General features: G+C 44.1%; 1 protein-coding gene across 1 annotated transcript in view; it reads right to left on the minus strand.

Moving 5' to 3' along the window:
* The window catches only part of trpc5a (transient receptor potential cation channel, subfamily C, member 5a), a 68,698-nt gene continuing 45,135 nt past the window's right edge, over nt 1-23,563 (minus strand). The window contains exons 12-17 of the mRNA XM_041965734.1: nt 23,235-23,356; nt 14,745-14,940; nt 12,960-13,169; nt 7,036-7,077; nt 4,366-4,455; nt 1-1,029 (exon numbers count right to left, since the gene is read on the minus strand). Of these exons, the coding sequence (XP_041821668.1) occupies nt 1-1,029; nt 4,366-4,455; nt 7,036-7,077; nt 12,960-13,169; nt 14,745-14,940; nt 23,235-23,356 (1,689 nt within the window). The remainder of the gene's footprint in view (nt 1,030-4,365; nt 4,456-7,035; nt 7,078-12,959; nt 13,170-14,744; nt 14,941-23,234; nt 23,357-23,563) is intronic.

Genomic DNA, 23,563 nt, shown 5'->3' on the forward strand with positions numbered 1-23,563 from the left:
CTATAGCTGTGTGGTGACAGAGTCCTCTATGACCTCACAGCTGTCCTCTATGACATCATCGCATGGTCCAACCCACCCGCCCATCACCATCATCCCTCCTCTTTGCCCTCCTCCATCCGCTCTGCCCTCGCCCGCTCCTCCCACGCCTCCGCCCTGGAAAACGTCTTCGCTGGAGTCCAGCAGGCGCGAGCTGGACTCGGACATGTTGGAAGCACAGTGCAGGGATTGGCAGGGACACGGGGGAGGGAGGGGCAGCGTCAGGAGCGAGTCCCGCCCGTTCGTTCTCCGCGGGGATAACGAGGGGTTATTGATGTCGACTGAGCGGCCCACCTCGTTCAGGTGAGTCTCGCTTCTGGTCACGTCACTGAGTACGAAGTCGGAGTGGCTGTGGCTCCCCAGGGGGCGGAGCAACCCATCGGAGATGGTGTAGGAGGGCGGGGACTGTAAAGGGAGAGGCATGGGCGGGGCTCTGCGTTTGGAGCGTGAGAACAGGTAGGAGAGGCGCTTGAAAGAGTCCGTCTTAGCTCCCGGAGCCGAGAGACGCTGCAGGCGGCTCTTCGTACGAGCGAGCGATGAGGAGAACGACGAGGAGAACGATGAAGACGGGGAGGGCAGGACGGTGGTGGAGGATGGAGAGATGACGGTGGTCTTCAGCCCGTTGCTCTTTGGTTTCCCCTCCTCGTCCTCCTCCTCTTCCCCCCATCCAATGCCCTCCTCCAGCTCCCTCTCATCACCCTCTCCTCCTCTTTCTATCTGGGTCATTCCAGAAATGGATCGCACCAAGGCGGACACGCCCAGCGTCGGTGACGGCCTCATGTCGTCCTCCAGCGGGGTCGTGAAGGTCACGCCCTTCGACCTCTGGCCTCCACCTCCGCAACCGTCACCCGATTCGCTGTCATCCTCCGAGGCCATGGCGCCATCCTCTTTCGCTGTTTCGCTGGAGGAGGAGTAATTTCGTCTTGGAGGACGCCGGTTCCCGAGGAGATCCAGGACCTCGTAGCGGAAACTGGAGATGTCCTGCTTCAACTCCTGGAAAAAGACAGAGAGAGAACTGTTATGAATTAAATGTAAAATGTAATTATGGGTAAAATAATGCTGTTATTTGAAAGCATTTCACACGAGGATAAAAGGAGAAGAGCGATTAAAGAGTTGAAAAAGGAAGAAAAAAGTAAATATATAACTGGAACACAGTTTGGCTCGAGCTAGAGGCCTGATTTCCTTTTGAAATAAAATTTTCCCGTTGAGCCAAGAATTTTAATTTTAATTATTTTTTTTTATCAGGAAGTTTATTCTAAAGCTTTAAATGGAGTGAATATCTGATCTTCAGGGGAAAAAAACAGAGCAGAAGAAGAGGGTGAGGAGGGGAAGTGGAAGAGAAGAGACTGACTGAGAGAGGGGAGGTGAAACATCAATTTGTAGAGGCAGAGGGTGAAGAGGAGGGTAAGGACTCAGGAGGATGGTGGTGAAGAGGGGGAGAGCGAGAGAGCGAGTGAAATGTGTGACTGGAGAGAGAGAGAGGAGTCGGCCGGGGGAGAGATTCCAGTAAACTCACTATAACTAAATAAATGGCTTCAGTCACTGATCATGAAACAGGATCTAATTGTGTGTGTGGTGTTGTTTCAATGACACTGTCGAAAAAAGGTGAATAATAATCAATGAAAGTCCATTAATAAACTAATCAGGTGCATTTAGCCAACACAGCTCATGCTGGGACATCATCATAATTCAATGTCAATTCTCACCATCCATCCTCATTTAAAGTAATTTTATGATTAGTGCAGAAAACAATTAGGATATTAACTGATTTGTCTATAATTCTCCTGCCTCTGTCTGTCTTATATAACCGTAACTTGAATAAACAGCTTGTCTGTTGGTTTGGACAAAACAAGCAACATGAACCAGATCAGCATGGTCAGCTGACTTTAGCTTAGCACAGAAGTTGATATGTCAGTATGCCCAGAAACATGACTACAGAAAGGTGGAAGATCTGTTTGAGGTAATTTGGAAACAGCGTGTCTTTAAATAATTCGTCCACCAGAGAGCACCGATACGTTTATTCCTCAGCTGCCCCACTCGGTGCATATCTTGATCACGCTTCCTTAAAGGGAACTTAACCAACTTTACACATCAAAGGCTGTTTACAGGTGTTGGGGGGTGAGCTATATATGTGAAAATGCTGAATAATGGCTTTTGTGTCTCCAGAGGGAGCTCTGTGTGAAGTCTGATAAATTGCCTCAAGTGATGTCATTTGAGTCAGCCCAGAGAAGGGAAAATAGTTGAAGAGATAAAGTTATGGTAGAGATCTTGAGTCAGGTGAACCAGCAAAAGGTAGAAGTTATATTTAAACAATTGTGAATAATTCTTATAAATATTTTAAGTTTTCTTCAAACATCTTAAACAGCAGGTTTGAAAGGAGATAGACCGAGCTGCAGCCACTTCATTTTCTGAACATTCAATTTATAACCCGAAATCCGCCCAAACTCCTTCAGCAAAGCTGTCACTCGAGGGATAGATCTGTTCAGGTCAGAGATGAAGAGTCACAGGTCGTCAGCGTATAAAGATATAATCAAATCTTTTTAATGAGTAAAACAAGCAGGACCACGTGGTCAAATCCCGTCTTGCCGTCCACTGAAATCACCAAGTCTGGGGTATCAGCTGATGAGGGTGAATATAATAAATTGAACAGCCGTCTGTTGTTATGATGATTGTCGATCCTTAACGAACACACCCACATATCTGACTGAACTGTCGCCGGTTGAGCTGCATTGTGGGTAATGCAACTTCCATCGTGAGTCCAACAGTTTTATAGGACATGCTAAATCCGTGGAGTACTCTTCCAATGAACTAATGATCAAAAATCTGTCTTTCTGTTGTCAGTTTATGTTAAAGGATTATTCCAACATGACGTTATTGATCTTTTTCAGTTTTAAAAACTAAATGCTGAAAATCAATGCAGCAGAGGTGGATTGTTGTGGTTTACATAATATCAGGGTTATTTTCTCAGACTTCAGGAAGCTCCTTGAGAGCCTCAGAGGATGCCATAGAACTGTGGTGTTCCCCAAGCTGATGTATTGATGACTGACATAGGTATTGATATGATTTTCTTTTCTAAAGACCAATATTAGTATTAACCTCAACCGAAAAACAGTCAGCTTGTACTATTTTGTGACGTTTTATAAACAAGAAGAATCAGTAACTCTCATGCAACTCTCACGTTGCATGAACGTAAACAATGCGGTCATGTGACCTGTCATCGATCCATCACCATCTCATCTTTATCTTCCTCACAGGAAAACACGTATCTGAAGATGGCCTTTAACCAAACGAGTTCAGTTTGTTATTTAAGTCCACACACAACCTGAATTTAGCCCGTAGCTTCTACAGAGAATTAACATAAATGCCTACATAAACGTTCACTGCTTACACGTCCTGTAACGCTTTGCTTCTCTCTTTCTATCCCTCTCTCTCTCTCACACACACACACACACACACACACACACACAGCTACAAGCTGTGATCCAAATAACTCAATAAACTTGAATCCTGTCGTTTTGAAAATACGATCACATCTATTCCATCATTTTCTTTTCGCTCGCCATATGGGGTCCAACTGCGACGCACACGGCTTTACTCCTCAGAGAATGAAACACTGATTTGCTTCAACATGCACCTGATGTTAGTTACACACTTTACTCGCACAAACACAAACTCCTGACTATTGTGACCACTCATCTCTCACATAAATGCACACACACACACACACACACACACACACACACAAACACACTCGGGGTGTGAAAGTGATTCAGCTCGATGTGCACCTGATGTTGTTTTTGCATTGAAAAGAACTTTCCACTTCAAAGCCCAGGCTGGGCTCCAGAGGCATCATGGGAAACAGGCTCTGGAGCTAAAAGAGCCCAGAATAACACTCGGCTCAGAGGGTTTGCAGAAAGTAAAGAGTCTCTCCTCGGGGTTTATCCACGGAGAACTGTTGGGATCGATCAGAGCTGCAGATTCTGGAGAGCAGGTGGCCGTTATTAAAAGTCTTTTAATCTTGTAATAAATCTTTGCAGGCACAGCTCTGCCTTTGGTATCAATAAAAGCTGCACTCTTTGTTGCAATGCAAACACAAATAACCAGCCACTGTGCACCTGATGTCTCTGCAGACTGAGCTCTGCAGGGCGTCCAGCTACAGACTGACAGGACTTACTGTAAAACAATAGACAGGTTTATGTTCTACCTATTGTTTATTCTATATATTAGTTTGAGCACAGACAGAAACAGACCAAAACAACAATGCTGTCACGTCTAAACCTCCTCTCACTTTCTGTGTTTGGCTCATTTTTTATTTATTAAAGCACCCACCTTAAAGTTCTCCTCCGTCAGTCCCTCGTCCGTCTTGGCGCTGCGTATCATGGCCGCCACGTACCTCTTCACCAGGTTGCGGATCACTTCCTGTTGGGGACATGTCGCCGTGGTTACTTAACATGCTCGCTTCCTGTTATTTTATTGCTTTATCCAACAGTTTCCAATTTTGCTCAGCTTTCAAAAAAATAAAATTTGAGATATTTTGTGAAAATCAAAATAAAGTGCAGATTAAACATAAATCTAATCCTGAATCGTATGTCACAGCTCTATTATCTAGATTCAAACATATTTAGGTGGAAAATTAGTCCCAGTTTTTTTGTATTGTTCATATTGTGACGATTTAAGAGGGGATTTTACTTAAAATGCTTCAACAAAAAACCCTGAAATATTCTGCTGTACAGATGATCAAGACGGGTTATTTTCATTGTGCTCAAGTTAAACAGACTTTGTTTCAAAAGAAGAAAGTCAAAGAAGAAAACTCGGATGGTTTAACTAGTGTTTACTCTGATTTCTCCATTATTACATGTTTTTGTCAGTGATTTATGAATTTTGTTTTACACACAAAATCTGAAAATATGAAACTATTCACATTGTTTTTCTTTATTTTTTGGACTTTTGATGGTATTGTTTGAAGCTGTATATACATCTTATATACAGCTGGCTTACATGCATTTAGTTAGTTAGTTAGTTAGTTAGTTTATTTCAGTCATATACACTTCAAAGCATCAAAAGAAAAAAAGAACCACAAAAAAAAAACTATTTTGACTGAAAAAGGCTCAGGCAGAAGCAAAGCTTATTAATGCTACACAATTCATGGTATCAAGTGGAAAGAATAAACAATATATATATATATATATATATATAAATACATACATACATACGTACATACATACTCATGCACATACATATCTCTTTTCCCCTTTTTTCAATTACAGCCATAACTCCTAAATATAAATCCACATAATGATTTTTTGAACATAACAAAAGAAGTACATTGCTTAAGTTTGAGATCAGCACTATTCCACAGCTGAATTTACATGCTGTTGGGCATAGTTGTATAAAATAATAGTAAAGACCAGGAAAGTTTTACGGACATTTAAGGGAAGTTAGCGCCACTGTATGTCGCAGCTTAAAAAACACTCCGGGGAACATTTTACATTCAGTGTTTTTAAAGTTCATGAATAAAACCTTGTTCATTTTGTGACAAGGTGCAGAATAATTCCAGGTAACTGAGAGATTATTGTCTCATTAGGTAATCAGCCAATCAGGCAGGTGACCCTTATTGATTTAAAGAGCACAGACAAATTCCACCAGCATTTGGTGCTCAGTGGGTGGCAATTCAAACCCTGACACACTGCGACAGCACACACACACACTAACACACACACACACACACTGCATCCTCCCACAGTCAACACCTGTGACTGCCAAACGGGATGGTCTGGCATGCTGTCACTCTCCGCCTCTGCCAAAACACACCACACACTCCACTGAAGGGCAGATTCCTACAACAATCCTTAAAATCGTGGACGCAAATCAAAGCAGCAATCAGCGCTGCCAAATACAAAGTACTGGCGTCCCTGCGTCCGTGGTCGCTGCCAGTGCTGAGGTGTCAAAACACAAGAGCTCCGTCTCGCTTGAGTCGCTGCACAAATTCTTACAAAAATCCACGAAAAACTGGACGTCAGATACTGTGTTTGTGAAGAGTTTAAAAAAAGGTGCTCGCTCTCACTTCTACTTATATTAGAGGACACTTTTGGAAAAACTCTAAAAATACAAATTTGCATGGATACGCAGTCGAGCATGACATCAAATCTAATGCTGTTGCTGCTTTTGTTGTTGCAGTGTGAGGTCGGGGATAGATATGTTTTCAGGAGGAACAGCTGGCTAAACACACACACAGTTTGTGGACCACAGGGAGCTGGTTTTAGTTTGTTTTATAGTTTAGTTTTAGCGTAAGACGCACCCTGAGGTGAACTTCGACCCCACTGCAGCAAGGTGAGAAGTTAAACCATTGGAGATCAGCAACAACAAGATTTTCAGCTGCTCTGTTAGCAACATTTTCAATAGTTAGATGAGAACATCAATAATGCTCTCATAGCTATCAAGATAACTTGATAATTTTTTGTTTAATTTGCACAAAAACTGATGTAAAAATGACAAATTGTGCTTTCACAGGGGGTCATGTGATGATCTATTTCTCGGCTGTGGACAGTTGCTTCCTAGAATATGTTTGAAGCCAAGATAGCTGTTTCCCTCTGTTTCCAGTCTTCATGCTAAGCTAAGCTAACAGTCTCCTTGACCGTACAGACAGGAGAGCAGTATTGATCTTCTCATCTAACTCTTGGCAAGAAAAAAAAAAGTGCCTATTTCCAAAAATGTCAATGTCATTGCTTTAAGTTGGATCCAGCCTGGAACGGCAGCCAGACAGTTCAGGTTGGATCAGGGTCTGGATTGTTGGGGGCGGGGGGGCTGTGTTCTTGTGATGACCTCCAGCACACACACACACAAACACACACACACACACATTATGGGGACCATTTCGTCCCCATAAGAAAGGCGAGTCCCCGCAGCGTGACCGTACAAACAGAACTATGTCCCCATCACGTCAGTAATACACGTTCACACACAAGTAAACAAACATGAGGCTGTGACGGGTGTACAGACCTGATAATGCTGATTCTGTATCAGACTGTCAGCGTGGCGTTCCTGCAGAGACAGAAGGAGATCATGTTAAATGTTGCTGCATGCCACATCCTTTCATTCTGATACACACAAACAGACGCACACTTCACTCCGAACTGAAACATCCACAGTTCAGAACAGTGAAAAAGGATTAAGAGCACCAGAGTAGAACAAAAGAGAGCCGGGAACAAATTGCCTTTGGCTGACAGAAAGACACTTTCACAGCCTGGATCCTCCATATTGGAGAGGCGCCGAGTAATGAACTCCAGTTAATCATTTTTTCTCCACTCAAAATGGATATATGACATTTTGGAGAGAGAAGTTCTGCTCCTCATTTACATTTCAGGCCTGTAGCTGATGCTTTAATCCAGAATCACAGTCATCTAGGTGACACATGTGCAAAAATGTGAGTTTCTTCTCTTTAAAGCGCTCTTCTCACCTCATCAAATGATGGAACCAACGGGATCAAGTGTACTGAGAGCGATTCAGGTTATTTTTAGAGAGCTACAGCATCAATCCAGACCTATATAATTCAGTGTTTTCACTCTGCGGCGGATGCTGCAGTCTTTGGCAGAGCATTCGTGCAGCTTTTTGTGACGAAATGCTTTACAAAGGAAGACGATAGAGAAAAAATAAGAGAAACAGACACCATATGGCCTTTAGGAGTTTATTTTAAGCCACCATTAGAGCATGCAGGAGCTTTAGACGTTGTCTTTTCAAAGGGGTTTGAAGTTTGGCCTCATGGTGTTAATGTACGTTTGTGTTTGTCTTTTTTGTCTGATGTACTCCTACAACCCTGTCAGATGAGCTCAAGTTACTTAAAGGTCTTAAAAGTTAATTAAATGCAAGATCTAGTGGCATCTAGTGGTGAGGTTGCAGATCACAACTGACTGAATACCCCTCACCTCACACCTCCCTTTCCCCAGCCTGCAGGAGAAGCTACGGTGGCTACGAAACTAGCAAAAAACATGAAAGCTCCTCTGTAGAGTCAGTGTTTGGTTTGTCCGTTCTGGGCTACTGTAGAAACATGGCGGTGCAACATGGCGGACTCTGTGGAGGAGGAGCTGCTCCCTCTGTAGATTTAAAGAGCTCATTCTCAGCTAATGAAAACACAATGATTCTTATTTCTAGGCGATTATAGATGGATGAAAACACACACATCTCCGCAAATAGATCCATCTAAATCCTCCACACTGGACCTTTAACGCCACCCATCAATGTTGAAGCGATGTTAAACCGCTAGTTATATAATAATTAATTAATTAGTCATATAATACCACATCGTCGATGTACATTTGCACTGCTGCCACTTGGACGGGAAAAAGCTTTACCTCAGCTCGTTTCCACGCAGCATGTGGTGTTGAGGTGTTACAACTGATGATAAATATTATAAAGACCAGCCTCACACCACTTTCTAATCTCATTTTTGTCTTTATTTTCCTCCTAAACCCAAGCGTGTGTGGACATGAATGTATTTACCCAATCACGAACGAGCTGAGTGACTGCGCCTTGTGCACGAACCCCCTGTCCAGTGCAGCAACGTGCTGTTCCTCCAGGTGTACATGCACCCTGGGAACCCCTGGATCAAGGGATCTATTATGTGTTATTGAGGTTTCTGCCTCTCCTACACTGTGGATGGTGCTCTGTAAAATGATGACACCTCTCTTCAGTCAGAGGCTGGTCAGCCTGAGGAATGAAATGACAGACTGAGGCCATGTTATTGAGGTTTTTGAGGGCTGCTGAAGAGCTTCTGAAGGCGGTTTAAGATGCATCTTAATAGTCAAGACTGATCTGTTTGTCTGAGGCAGAGGCAGGAGCTGTTGCTCAAGGACACTTCATCAGTACAGTCTGTCTCATCGTCGCTGTCTTACTTGACGTCACTCATCAAATCGAGTAACGGCGTTCAGGTGCTACAGGTGGATCCAAACAGGGACCAATAATGTCTGGTTTTCACTGAAAATATCCAGGAGTTTGTCTTATTTTTAATATTAATAATAACGAGGAAATAACATTTTAGAAAACCAATCACACGAAACAATTAAGATGAAGATCTGATTAAAGGACATTTGCAGTACAGAGCACGCTGCATTTACCAGGTTTTATTTTCCACTTTCTATAACGCAGCTGCTCGGCTTTTAATGAGCACTAACAGAGATGATCCTATCAGTGCTGTTGTAGCTTCTCTTCACTCGTTAGCAGTGAGTTTTACAGCTTATGAGGAAAACGATAAACAAACTTTATTATTATAGTAAGCAGATGATTTTTTTCATATGAGAACCATTTGGTGTAATTTTAGATTAATGTCTTCTTGCAACGACTAAGAGCAAAGTTTGGGTGCGTGAGCTTTAAAACTGTGTGAACTGGTTCACACCAATCTGCTCCATTCAAGTGGAGGCCAGTTTATTTATCAGGTATCATCTGGATCAATAAAGTCTTTATTTATAACAACACGTCATAAAACAGTTGTTCATTATCTTTATTTTTTTTTATGTGACTTTTTCCCTCTGAACTGTGGTGGAGCTCAACCAGTATACTCAAGTACCTACAGTACTCGAGTAAATGTACTTAGTTACTTTTCACCACTGGTCTGTGGTATTTCAGTGTGCAGCAGCCTCCACATCATCATCCTCATCTCTTCCTCTGTTGTTTTGTCCCATAGTCAGCGTTTCACCTCTCCGTCTCCACTTCCCTTTCATCATTTCACACTCGTCTTACTCCATCCACACTTCTAATTTCACTCTGTCCCTGCTGTCCGCTAACACGCACGCACGCATGCACGCACACACACACACACGCACACAAACCTGCATTCATCCTCCAGTCATCTTCTTCTAACAATCTAACTCCCTCCCTCTTCAGAGCTATCATTGCCTCCCATATCTCATGCTGTTTTTCTGCTTACACTGTCAACACACACACACACACACACACGCCGGCTCTCTCTCTTGATCAGATCTCTGCAGTGCTGTGTGGCTCGGTGAACCTATGTGGGCTGGTGGGCTTATATAACTCATCTGACTTCAGCTGAGGTGAACATGGCAGCTGCATTCTGTGTGTGTGTGTGTGTGCGTGTGTGTGTGTGTGTGCTACCATTCTGCACTGCTTGCTCACAGTCTCTCTCCAGATGACTGAGCTGTTAAACGTGTTTTTCCGCCGATGTTCGTTCTGCGCTTGCAGACGCAGCTGATCTCTGCGCTGCAGGTTTGTGTTCCAGTGAAATGATATTCTGTCTGTTACTCTGATGAGTCCTTCTGCTCTGATTGATCGCAGGCTCTGAATTTCTTTATTTTCCACGCTCGACTACATTTCTTTAAAAGCTACCGTTGCCACGACAGATGTTGTTTTTATTTTGCTCTGTCCCCGTCTCCAGACACTTCTCACTTCCCACCACGTATTTCATAGGAAATGTTGTGAACTCTCCAGACTCGCCGTTCTCCACCTGTCCACCAGATGTCCTGACTCCCACATCCACCTGCTCAGCTGTTTCCAACAGCCCCTCAGCTGCCAGATTGTGAGCCTTTTCCAGCCCGTCCTCACCAAAAAAAAAAAAAAAAAAAAAAAAACAGCCACACAGGATGAAGTAATTATGACGGGAGAAAAGGAGGAAGTCAGGTGATGTAGTATAAAAAGCAAGAAAGGACTCAGGACTCAGGACTTCCACTAAACTATCATCTTTGCCTAAACCTAACTAAGCAGTTTTGGTGCCTAAACCCGACTGTTTCACACCGTTAATCATGTGACTACAAAGATTCGGTGTGCTTGACGCTGATTCTCTCCGATGGTCATACATTGTTTTGGGATTCATTGACAATCGACCTGTTCAGTCGTTTAGCTACGAGGACGTGTTGGTTCTTTCACACCTGCCTCATGTGGTCCACACTTTTGGACTTCACCAAAATCAGAGATGTGAAATCTCTCCTGGACCAAAGCCCGGACCACTCAGCCAAACCTGGGTCCACTCTGCCAGACGGTTTTCACACTGTCAGGAAGTCCTTTTGGTGAATTCATACTAGTCGTGAGTCGTAGTTGAGTGTTAAAGTGCTGCTGGTCGGATGCCATAATGTTGTTATTATCGTGGCAATGAAAGTAATCTGTTCTGTACTTGTTTTGTGAGGTCAAAGTGACCTTTGACCGCCAAAATCTAATGTGTTCATTCAGTCAATATTTGTGCCATATTTGAATAAATCGCCTCGAGGCTTCCCTGACGGACAGATGGAGGGACGACCCACAAACAATGCCTCCGGCCACGGCTGACGCGGGCTCGGAGGCATTAAAAGGTGTGAAAAAGCCTGATGTTGCTTTCCAGCCTCTGAGCCCTGCAGCCTGTAACCTGCTCCAGTCCTGCTAACATGTGGGCTCTTAGCTCCTTCTGTTTGCACCTTCAACGTCTCCCTGCAAGCTTATGTTTCATCGTCTTTACCAATAAAACTGTTCCAGACCGCCTGGTTGTCTGCATTCAAATCCTTTTCTGGCTTCCTCCTACTCACCTGCCTGACAGTTTGTGTTCACATTTACTGTTCCTATACACACATAGTATGCTGCACCGTTATACATTAAACTACTGAGCAGTATCTAAAGCAGCTGCTCTAAACAATCACTCCACAGGGTCTATTTAGTAGCTGCTCTGGAGCTTTTAGCTGTCTTCACTCTCAATCTCAGTCTAATTTTAGCAAAACCAACCAGTTTGCGGTCAAATAATCTGTAAACTCAGTGACAGAACAGACCGTTTTATTCTAAATCCTTCAGGTAAAACACTTCACAATCTGTCATAATCTGAGCTTCTCGTGTTTCTGTTGGACTCAAGATGACAAAAATAAAACTGAATTATTAGATAAATTATTCCTGAAGAGGAAGCACATCCTGTCAGCTCCTGTAGCTGCTTCAAGCTCACAGGTCAGAGCAACCAGACCTCCGTTTGCATGTGAAGCCTGCGAATCCTCCAGTGACTTGTTACCATGAATATCAGCATATGGCCTTTTAGCCCGGCTGCAGCTTGTTTGCACGAGCCTTCAGTGTTCGGCATATGGCCACGCCAGCATATTAGGTCATGCATGAATAAATCAACATTTGCACGTTTTTTATTCCTCTGATATTCCAGAGTTTCGTGTGAATCGTACGTTGACTGACTGTCCCGTAGCTGCAGCGTTCGCTGGGCTGATTCGGACAGCTGCGTCCCGTCTTGTCACAATCAATCGAATTCAACGTTTATCGCCCTTTTTCACAAACGGATGACTGAAATGTCGTTCCTCTCTGGGGCTGAAGAGCGGAAAGTGAAACATGACTGACACAAACAATAAATGCAAAGAAACGACTGAGAGAGCCAGTCCCGGAGAGGCCTGCCGATACGAACAGTGGAGGCTCAGCTGGACATGAAAACCCCTGTGCCAGATGTTCACCACCCCTGGACCACACGCTGGCACTGGAAAACCTGGTACCATACAGCGAGGAAAACATATGACTGTGCAAAAACAGTGATTAATTATACAACGTTCAAGGCTATTCTTGCAGGAACTACCTTGAACTTGGCAAATCGCTCCTGAAATGACCACAGCGACATTTAATTTAAACACAGGTCATCAGTACACGAAGCAAACAGATCTTCATCAGCACAGCGCTGCTGCAACAAACAGAACAAACACAGGTTTGTCTTTCTGTTTGGCTTCAGTTTCATGGCTGGTCGCTCTCTCACGTCTCTCTTCCTCTTCCTGATTGTATCAGGACTTGTGTTTTTGGAGGATAAAGAGAGAGAAGAACACCTGATTTGTGAACCTGCAGACCGATTGAGACCACTGAACATACATGAGCTTTAAGTGATGAAACAACAGCAAAATAAATAAATGAAAATCATGATTCTGAACAGCAGATGGTGTGGGGATGGTGAAGGTTTTTGCCGTTTCTTCGCTCACCGTGAACTCTCGGAGGTTTTCACATTTGTGCGTGTCCTCCCCGGGCGGCTGGCCTCTCCTGCACAGTTTGTTGTGGAGCCACATGAGCAGGTACCAGATGGACTTGGGGCTGGGGATGATGTTGAACGGAGGCGGCAGCGTGCCGCCCTCGTCGAAGTAGCTCATCCACAGCTTGGTGCGGGCGAACTTCCACTCGATGTCGGCGTGGTCCTGCAGGATGAGAAGAAGACGGCGAAGCTGTTGAAGCTACGAGGTCACGGAACCGCCTGAGAGGTGAACTTGGTGAAACCATTAAAGAGACATAATTCTACCAAAATCCTGAGATATCCTGAGGTAGAACAAAGCTCAACAGTGGTTTTTGTTTTCTCTGAGGTCTCCTCTTATTCACAAATACTGGACTGCACACTGACAGCAAAAACTCAAGCTTGCTACTGTTTTTCCAAAATTAAAACCCTACAAATGAAGTGATAATCTCTATAAACACCTATCTGCATATTAATGCACAATCTGTAGGCAAGGGACAAGGTTTGGGTGTTGGAAGCGTTCTGGTTTCCATCTGGAGTCCAAGTAGCGTCGACCAGTTGAGCGGCTTTGGTTGCCTGCAGGTGAACAGTCCGTTTGGAGAGCAAACACGTGAAATGTAATCTCAGAATTTATTGGCTATGGCCTGACAGTAACTGCGTTTCCATTACAGTTGTTCGCAAAATAAAAGCGATATTTCTGAAATTTCGGCAAAGTTCGAATGCGGCTTGCAGGTGTTTCCTTTGAACAGTGTTTTGCGAACCAGCCGAAATTCTCGTAAGTTCTCGACGCATGCTCCTGCCTTGTAGGATTGCGCTCTAATGCACAAATGCTGAAGATGAAATAAAGAAATGATCTGTTGACTTAGAGTGATCTCTGATTTTTGATGGCCTATTATATTTGTTATCACGCGAGGCTCGCTCTGACAGCGTCAGCTCGCGCTGGCGGAGCAGCAGCAGAATACAGGACTGAATTACTGAAGTGTCCTTTGAACATATTTTCTATCAGCAATTATGTGTAAATATTAAAGTTAATGGCGTGCACGCGTGTCTCCCACATAGCTGATGTGCACACACTCATCACAATCGCAAACATCGTGCTGTACATTTGTGCGCACGTGTGTCTTTAAAGTTCATCTCACGATTAATGAAAACGGAATGATTAGATTTTGAAGTGACACAGGACGAGATCACAGCTGTCAGATTGTTTTTAACAGATCAGCTGATCAGCGTGACAGCTGGAACAGCTGGAGTGTTTTTGTCTGCTACTTATTGAGATCCAGAAAACATACAAACACTACAAAATTGACGACATTATATCTGACTGCATGCGGCCGGCCCGAAACGGGGAGTCCGCTGACCTCGGAGACGTGTAAATGCGAAAAAAGTGTTTCCATGACACTTTTGCGATACACCTAAATATCGACACGTCTGAAAAACCACCTCATGAGAGCGTAAAAATGTTTTTGCGATAATTGAGAGGATTTTCGAAATTTAGGTGTTTCCATTACTGTTTTCAATTGCGATATTTAGGATTTGCGCATTTCTAGGGGCAATGGAAACGCAGCTAATGATTTTTATTGGCTTGTTTTTGTGAGACAACCTGGTCTTAATCTGGACTCCACTTCCCACAATCAGACAAAAGCTCATGATAAGAGAAAAAACTCCAACAGGATTAAGACTGTCATCATATTTATAACTAAACTAGCTAAACTCTTTGTCGATTGATGAATCATTTCAGCTGATGTCTAATGTCGCGACTTACAGCGATGAGTTGGTAGGAGTTGTTCATCATGGCGATGAGCATGTTGAGCAGAACCACCAGCGAGATGACGTTGTACGTCCCGAACATGGTCGCCCCGATGAACTCGGTGAACTCGTGCCGGGCCTTCACGTTGGTGACGTACAGGTTTAACAGCCCGAATATGGACCAGAACAGAGACTGAAGAGTCTCAAATAACCTGAGGACAGAGCAGAGACGCAGCTTCAGCCAGACATGAATAAATCTAAATTTTCTCTAAGACCTTTTAATAAACTGAGCTGCTTGGAGTGATTTTAAGATCCTCAGAAACAACCGCCTTTCTCAGGGTCTCCATAAGCAAACCACAAACACAACAGAAGAAGAAGAAGAGGAAGAAAATGCACATCCAAAGCACTGCAGATAAAAGCTAGCAGAGTATTTCCATTTTATGATACTTTATACTTCAACTCCACTATAATTCAGAGTAATTCTGCTTTTTACTGCAGTTTATCCAGATAAAGATGCGTCGTCATCAGAAAGTGATCGGACCTGCCGGACCTGACCACATCTGGAGGTGGTCCAGATCTGCAGCGTGTTGTGTTTGGATGTTAGGTAGATGCTACTGCAATTTGTGCAACGTGCTAGCATCCGTTAGCATAACACTGATCCAGATATTTGTTTCTAGCTGACGTAAAATATAAGTAGTTATTCAAATTTTGAGCAGGTCAGAAGGCTGAAAGAGACAGGCCTTTATTTACAGATTATACGTGTATTCTGTGCCATGAAAGCACCAAAAGATGCTTTATTCAACAAAGGAAGGAAAAACTTAATGTGTTACATTTGCCGAATTAACAAAAGGGGACAAATAATTAAGAATTTGTAGTAGATGTTGTTTTGCAAAGACTATAAAGTCTCTCCTAACTCAACAACTCACAAAACTGTGTGATTTTTTAAGGGAGTCTGGGGCTGGGCAAAGCCAAAACGGGATAGTTAGCATTCCAGATAACATCAACACATCTTTGTTTTTCCTTCCACTGACACCGACAACCTCCTTTCTGTTTCTCCATCTCCTCCCTCCCTCCGTTCACCTCCATCGGGCTGCCGCTTGTGCGCCGGTCGCAGTTACAGCGGAGGTTATTGAATTTTTGATGAAGCAACAATTGGCAGAGGCCGACATCACAACACAGTGAGGTTTCGTCTGCGGGGTGTTATTTATATTCCTGCTGCATAAAATATTCAACGCTCACACAACATTTATTGTCATTGCAGTGTGTGGTAGGAGTGTGTGCTGCTAAAAGGTGTGTGGCTGTGAATGATCGCTGTATCAGTGCAACGGGGGTGTGTGTGTGTGTGTGTGTGTGCGTGTGTGTGTGTGTGGAAATGAAGAAAGAGAGAGAGGGAATTTAATCAGTGATGAATGAAGCAGCCGAGCGTGATATTGTGTCGGAGTTATGAAACGAGAAAGAGGAAGAGAGAGAGAGAGCTTTAAAACAAGTGAATACATCACTCTCTCTCTTTTTCTAACCTTCCTCATCAAGCACGCTTTCATTCATCTCTGGTGTCCATTATCTCTCCTTCTTCACCTCCTCTTCTTCTTGCCTCTTTTTCCTTCTACTCTCCTCTTATCTTGTATTCTTCTTCTCCTCTTTCTTTATTTTTTGGCACATACAGCAAACTACTACTAACTACTCTTATCTCCTTTCCTCTCTCTTCCATTGTCTCCTAGTTTCCTGTCCATCTCTTGTCCTTGTTTCCTCTCCTCTCTCTCGTCCTCTGCTTGCTTCCTCTCCTCTCCTGTCGTCTCCTTGTTACTTTCCTCTCTCATGCTTGTTTCCTTTCTCTCCTCCTCTCCTTGTTTCCTCTCCTCTCTCATTCTTGTTTCCTCTCTCTCCTCCTCTCCTTGTTTCCTCTCCTCTCTTGTCCTTGTTCCCTCTTTCTCCTCCTCTCCTTGTTTCCTTCCCTCTCTCGTCCTTGTTTCCTCTCTCTCCTCCTCTCCTTGTTTCCTCTTCTCTCTCATCCTTGTTTCCTCTCTCTCCTCCTCTCCTTTTTTCTCTCCTCTCTCATCTTTGTTTCCTCTCTCTCTCCTTCTCTCCTTGATTCCTCTCCTCTCTCATCCTTGTTTTCTTTCTCTCCTCCTCTCCTTGTTTCCTCTCCTCTCTCATCCTTGTTTCCTCTCCTCTCTCATCTTTGTTTCCTCTCTCTCTCCTCCTCTCCTTGTTTCCTCTCCTCTCTCGTCCTTGTTTCCTCTCTCTCTCCTCCTCTCCTTGTTTCCTCTCCTCTCTCGTCCTTGTTTCCTCTCTCTCTCCTCCTCTCCTTGTTTTCTCTCCTCTCTCGTCCTTGTTTCCTCTCTCTCCTCCTCTCCTTGTTTCCTCTCCTCTCTCATCCTTGTTTCCTCTCTCTCCTCCTCTCCTTGTTTCCTTTCCTCTCTCATCCTTGTTTCCTCTCTCTCCTCTTCTCCTTGTTTTCTCTTCTCTCTCGTCCTTCTTTCCTCTCTCTCCTCCTCTCCTTGTTTCCTCTCCTCTCTCATCCTTGTTTCCTCTCTCTCTCCTCCCCTCCTTGTTCCCCTCCTCTCTCATCCTTGTATCCTCTCTCTCCTCCTCTCCTTGTTTCCTCTCTCATCCTTGTTTCCTCTCTCTCCTCCTCTCCTTGTTTCCTCTCCTCTCTCATCCTTGTTTCCTCTCCTCTCTCATCTTTGTTTCCTCTCTCTCTCCTCCTCTCCTTGTTTCCTCTCCTCTCTCGTCCTTGTTTCCTCTCTCTCTCCTCCTCTCCTTGTTTTCTCTCCTCTCTCGTCCTTGTTTCCTCTCTCTCCTCCTCTCCTTGTTTCCTCTCCTCTCTCATCCTTGTTTCCTCTCTCTCCTCCTCTCCTTGTTTCCTCTCCTCTCTCGTCCTTCTTTCCTCTCTCTCCTCCTCTCCTTGTTTCCTCTCCTCTCTCATCCTTGTTTCCTCTCTCTCTCCTCCCCTCCTTGTTCCCCTCCTCTCTCATCCTTGTATCCTCTCTCTCCTCCTCTCCTTGTTTCCTCTCTTCTCTCATCCTTGTTTCCTCTCTCTCTCCTCCTCTCCTCCCCTCCTTGTTCCCCTCCTCTCTCATTCTTGTTTCCTCTCTCTCCTCCTCTCCTTGTTTCCCCTCCTCTCTCATCCTTGTTTCCTCTCTCTCCTCCCTCCTCTGTCTTTCCACTGAGTCGAGTCATGAACTGCTGCAGCTGATCCTCGCGGCCTCTCCGTCTTTTCACTGTTACACCTCTACAGTTGTGTGGGCGGCAGAGTGTGTGTTAGTGTGTGTTGTTGTGGGACACAGAAACATCGTACGCAGTGTTTCTGTGTGAGAAAACAAGGCGTGTTTAGAATTGGCAGCTCGACAGCGTGCAATTAAATCATTGCTGTAGTGCTTCTCCTGCTCATGAATACGTTTCTGTGTGTGTGTGTGTGTGTGTGTGTGTGCTGGCATTAGCGTACAGTTCAATCACTGCAGCCTGCTGTGGTTATGACCCCCTGCAGACCCTTCATCAGCCTTACAGTGGAACCTGCTGGACACATCTCAGAAGTGGAGCTTCTTCCCTTCAGCAGCCTCCTTTGTGACGCAGCTCTGAGCTGTTTTGCTGACATTTTTTTGCGTCTTACAGGCATAAACACTCATTTGCGGCTGATTCAGACGTAGCAACAGCAGCTTTTTCTGCTCCGCTATATGAAAACCTTTTGTTGCTCATTTTAAATGTCAATATATTCGATGTCTCGGCACAGCTGCTGCCAATAAACTGTGTTTTTGTTTGCTTGATCCTAAAATAATAATGTTACCTGCAGCTCGGCAGCTTGGTGTTGACAAGTAATCATGAAATGAGGTCAAACTTCTCCTCATGTTGCATGTCAATGAGAACGACTGTATGGTGAGTTCAGGTGCATTAAAAACACAGTAAAAGTGATGACAGAGACAAGCCGCCTCCTTCCATCCCTCAGTTCTCTCCTCCTGCTCACTAACACTAACTGCAGGAGCTGAATCCTGTTTAGGCGTTGGAACGCACCGGATCACTGAAGCTCCGGCTGGACGGTGACGTAGAGACGAGCTGTGTGGTAGTTTGGGCTCGCCAGTTTTCCAACATGGAGGCCGGGTCACAAACTTTCTCAAATTATAGCTACACGGTAACATAAAATACATTTCTGAAAACATTTTAGGCCTGATGGGCGACGCAGTAAGAGTCTTGATTCATATTTTAGCAAATTAAGAGAGCGAGCAAGCGAGAAGGCTGAAAGAGACAGGCCACTAATCACTGATTATACGTAGATTCTGTGCCATGAAAGCACCAAAAGTTTCATTATTCAACAGAATTGTGTGAAAAATAAAGCAACACAGGAGGAAGTTAATGATAAACAGTAAGAAATAACTGTGTGTGTGTGTGTGTGACATCTGTGCAGCTGATCTGCTGTTAACAAGGCAGATAATTCATCCAATCACTGTGCAGCTTCCACACTGGCACTGCAACACAGCAGGACAACCTGACACAACATTTTTTTACGCAAACGGAATAACTTAATGTGTCACCTTTGCAGAATTCACAAGAGGGAACAAATAATTAAGAATTTGTCGAAGACGTTGTTTCACTAAGTTTATAAAGTTTCCCCAAACTGAGCAACTCCCAAAACAGTGCGATTCTTTAAGGGAGTCTGGGGCTGATGACTTCAATTACGCACTTGCAGAGATCTGATCTCAGTGGTGACAATGAGAACGCATTAAAAACACCAGGCGCAGATGCAAAGGCAGGATCTGATGGTTTATAATCCGGATAACGTATCCGGATACAGATCCCACTTTATTACCAGCTGTAAATGAGGCGATAGAGACGGTGTGTAAATCACAGAGGGGTTTGTAGAGTGTGAAAGAAAGTGAGCATTCGACAGGGTTTGTGTGAAAGTGAAGAAAAAAAGGGAGGGAGGACGAGACAAACAGTGACACGCACACACACACACACACACACAGGCTGCAAGGTGTAAAACAATCTAACACATTAACGGTGATAAGTGTGTGTGAAGTACAGATGAGCGAGAAGAGGAGGGAGGAGACGCAGAGGGGAGACACCTGAGCAGAAACAGGAAATGATCTCGCCAAGTAACTCGTAAATGTTGACAAGTGTGTGTGAATTACGAGCGGGATGCAAAGCTCTCTCTCACACACACACACACACACACAGAGGAAATAACCCTTGCATTGTAAACTCATGCATGCTGATGCAGCCCGGGTTGCTCTGCGGCGCTCCGCTCGCTCATTTAGCTCTGGCGCGAGGCGGATTTCTTTGCTACACGCTCTGATCCGGCAGCAGCGTGTCAGGGTCGGATGAGAAGCCCTGACGTGATCAACACATTTTTTTTACTCTCTCTGCTTATTCGAGGTTTGCTGAGTGTGTTTGAACACGTTAGCGAAGAGGTCGAGGTGCTGCTCGCCTCGTATTGATACGTGGATGTCACTTTAAACTTAATGCTACTGCTACACCTTTACTTACTGGTACCGTACATACACACTCTGCTGCACTGGCTCCACCTGTTTACCTGATTACTCACCTGACTGCCTCCTTTGCAGTGAACATATTACCATACAGCCATTATGAAAACCTTCTTGACATGCTGATATAATAATGTAAATGTGCTTTTTGTTAATTAATGTGAATCACTGAAAACAAACAGTTGATTTTTGTGAGGTCTGTGCAATGAGGGATTTACTGCAGATGTCTTACTTATTGTCTACTTGCAAAAATTTCCTGATAAGATCTGAAATCCAGACATCAAATGCAGCATTTTGTTCAGGTTCTGAGGAAAAACTTTCTGTCTATTCAGCGTTAAAGGATAACTTTCATTTTTTACAACCTGGACCTTATTTGTAGCATTAAATACGACCATTTACTCACCCAGACAACTTTGCTTTGAAGAAATTAGCCCCAGAGGAGCGGCGCGTATATCCGTATAATGCGAGTACTCGGGGCATCCATGCGCAGCCTCTATATAACGCATAATCTGCAGCGAAACTCGTTCATATTCCAATATTTAGTTATGATATGCTGGTGCTATTCCCCTCTGAGCCTGTGGTGGCATGTTATCAACATGCGGCGTCTCTAGACAACTACCTCTGACGTGGATGATGTCATTACCGAACGTCGCGCGCTGCGAGCAGCCAGCCACAACACGGCTGACTCTGTGGCGGTCGGCTACGAATACGCAATAACGAACCATAGCTGTGCCAGACTACAGCTAAACTAGCCGACCGCCGGCTCAGAGGGGAATAGCACCAGCATATCATAACTAAATATTGGAATATGAACGAGTTTCGCAGCAGATTATGTGTTATATAGAGGCTGCGCATGGATGCCCCGAGTACTCGCATTATACGGATATACGCGCCGCTCCTCTGGGGCTAATTTCTTCAAAACGACTCCAAATGCCATCAAAGTTGTCTGGGTGAGTAAATGGTCGTATTTAATGCTAGAAATGAGGTCCAGGTGGTAAAAAAAGTTATCCTTTAAAGCCACAGACACGCTTCACCTGCATGATAATCTGTTGATGATTACATGGATGTAAAAACTTTTTAATGAAAACAAAGTCAGGAGTGTGATCTGCTGTTTGGGCTTCCACTCCCCTCGCTGTCCTATCGCTGTCCGAGGTGCTTTACTGAAATGGAATCGATCACAAATCAATACAGCTATTATCTAAAACAAACCACGAGCCTCATCAATATTCGGCCCACTGACTCGGCTTGGCTCTCATTCTGCCTCCCTCAGCAAAGATACACTGGATCTGCTGTGTGTGTGTGTGTGTGTGTGTCGCCATATTTCAAAACGTCTGCGAAATTTTGGCGTCTCACGTGAAAAATAACAGCACGTTAATATTCCTCAGGTCTGCTGAGCGAGCCCGAGCTCCCACTCGACTCGATCGTCTCCATATCACTATCTGGTGCAACGACGCATGAGAACAATAACTTTCAATTATTGTCGATGCAGCGCCTCCACACACACACACACACACACACTGCAGGACTTCATCGTCAGGGCGATGTGTGTGATCAGATATTCAGTGATCGATACAGACAGCATTTAAATGAACGTTTGCATCGCTGCTGGCTGATATTATCACAGCCTTTTTTTAGCACAAACCAAAAACGAGCAGAAAACTTCCTCAGAGTTTATTCAGCATCCAGAGACAAAAGAGCCCCCGGCCGGCAGTGCTTTAATAAAATCCAGACTCTTAAGACCATTTTGAATTTTGACAAATATATGTGAATAACTAATAGACAAGATTACTGCCTGTTATGCTAGCAGCACTGAGGCTCTACTCATGGTGCTGGTTAAGGGCTAAATGCTAACATCAGCATGCTCAGCACTGACAGCACAAACACACATGTTTGATGTGTTAGCATGCTAACATTTGCTAATTAGCACAAAGGACAAAGCACAGCTGGGGCTGATGGGAACGTCGTTCGTTCTGCAGCTATTTGGTCTTAAATAAAAGTGCTGGACAAATGAAAAGTTTGATCTGATCATGGTGCTAAAGGGAAAGTTGCAAAAGGGTTCGTCACAGGGATCACAGTCCATCCCGTGGGGGACACGAACATCTGCACCAAATTTCACGGAAACAGCTGTGTAGGTAAATCACTGAGAACATTTGCGGAGTGGCACATGAGGTGAAGTCAGGAAATCACCAAAGTCAGAAGGATTCATCCTCAGAAGACCTTGAATGTCTGCATCAAAGTCTGCTGACATGGCAGAAAAAAATACAGTTTCCGCTGTGAAACTGCTGAAAGGTGGAAAATCTGAACCATCTAAAACAAACAGCGACACCAGGTGAAGCGTTACAGCAGAGTCAGCTGTTAAACATACGAGATATACGATTATATAACATAAAGATTAAACAGGAAGTAGAAACACATGCACGCTAATGTGAACAGCTGCAGATCCCAGTTAATGTTTCTCTAATTGCACTTTATTAGAGCCTGACCGGCTCTAAGAGGAAAGTTTGGGGCTGATGTTGATATCCATATTTAAAAAATGACAATAACCACAAACTTTACTGTCATCAGTACAGTTGATGACATCAGTGCAGTCAAACAGTGAACTGGGAATTTAAGAATTACAGACTAGGCCAAACATCTGTTTTTGCATTATGTCGTGTAAAACAAGCCGTTTTCATAGTGGAGCATGTTGGACAACATACGATGATACTGAAACATCTGTGAAATATTGGCTCCACATTTTGTACGCTTTAAAGTCATTTTTAGACCTGAAGGTTGAAAAGCAAATATTTTAGGGATTTTTTTATGGTTGCAAAAATTACTGAACTGAGTATCACTAATATGTTCTTCAAGGTTCAAAACCTGCAAATACTACATCTTTTCCCTTTGTTATAAAGTCTTCACAAGCGTCCACGTTACTCAAACAGCATGTCTGTGTATCGGCCTGCTGCGGTTTCAGCCTTGTTGTTGTGTCTCAGATCATCAAAGCCACAGGTGGACAGACAGTGGGTCTTACGGATGGTACTCACGTTGAGAAGGCGTTGTTCTGCCTCTCACAGCGGATGCCCTTGCAGTTGTTGAGTTCCTCTGAGGCCTTGGTCTCATAGTAGAAATACAGCTGGTTCAGGCCGTTAGCAAACGCCAGCAGGACCTGCACAGGAACGTACTCAGCATCACTTTAAGGATGACAAAGTTCACTTATATGACAGAATAATGAGAGATCAGCACTCATATGAGCATTGTGAAATGAAGCTGTCCACTCATTCTGGACCTCACGGTGCATTATGTTACAGGGACTGACCCTCAGCTCCTGCGGGGCGTCTCAAACAGGAAACCAGCACCGCTGTCTTACATAACG

The sequence above is a fragment of the Chelmon rostratus genome, chromosome 23, assembly GCF_017976325.1.
Source record: "Chelmon rostratus isolate fCheRos1 chromosome 23, fCheRos1.pri, whole genome shotgun sequence".
Taxonomy (NCBI): domain Eukaryota; kingdom Metazoa; phylum Chordata; class Actinopteri; order Chaetodontiformes; family Chaetodontidae; genus Chelmon; species Chelmon rostratus.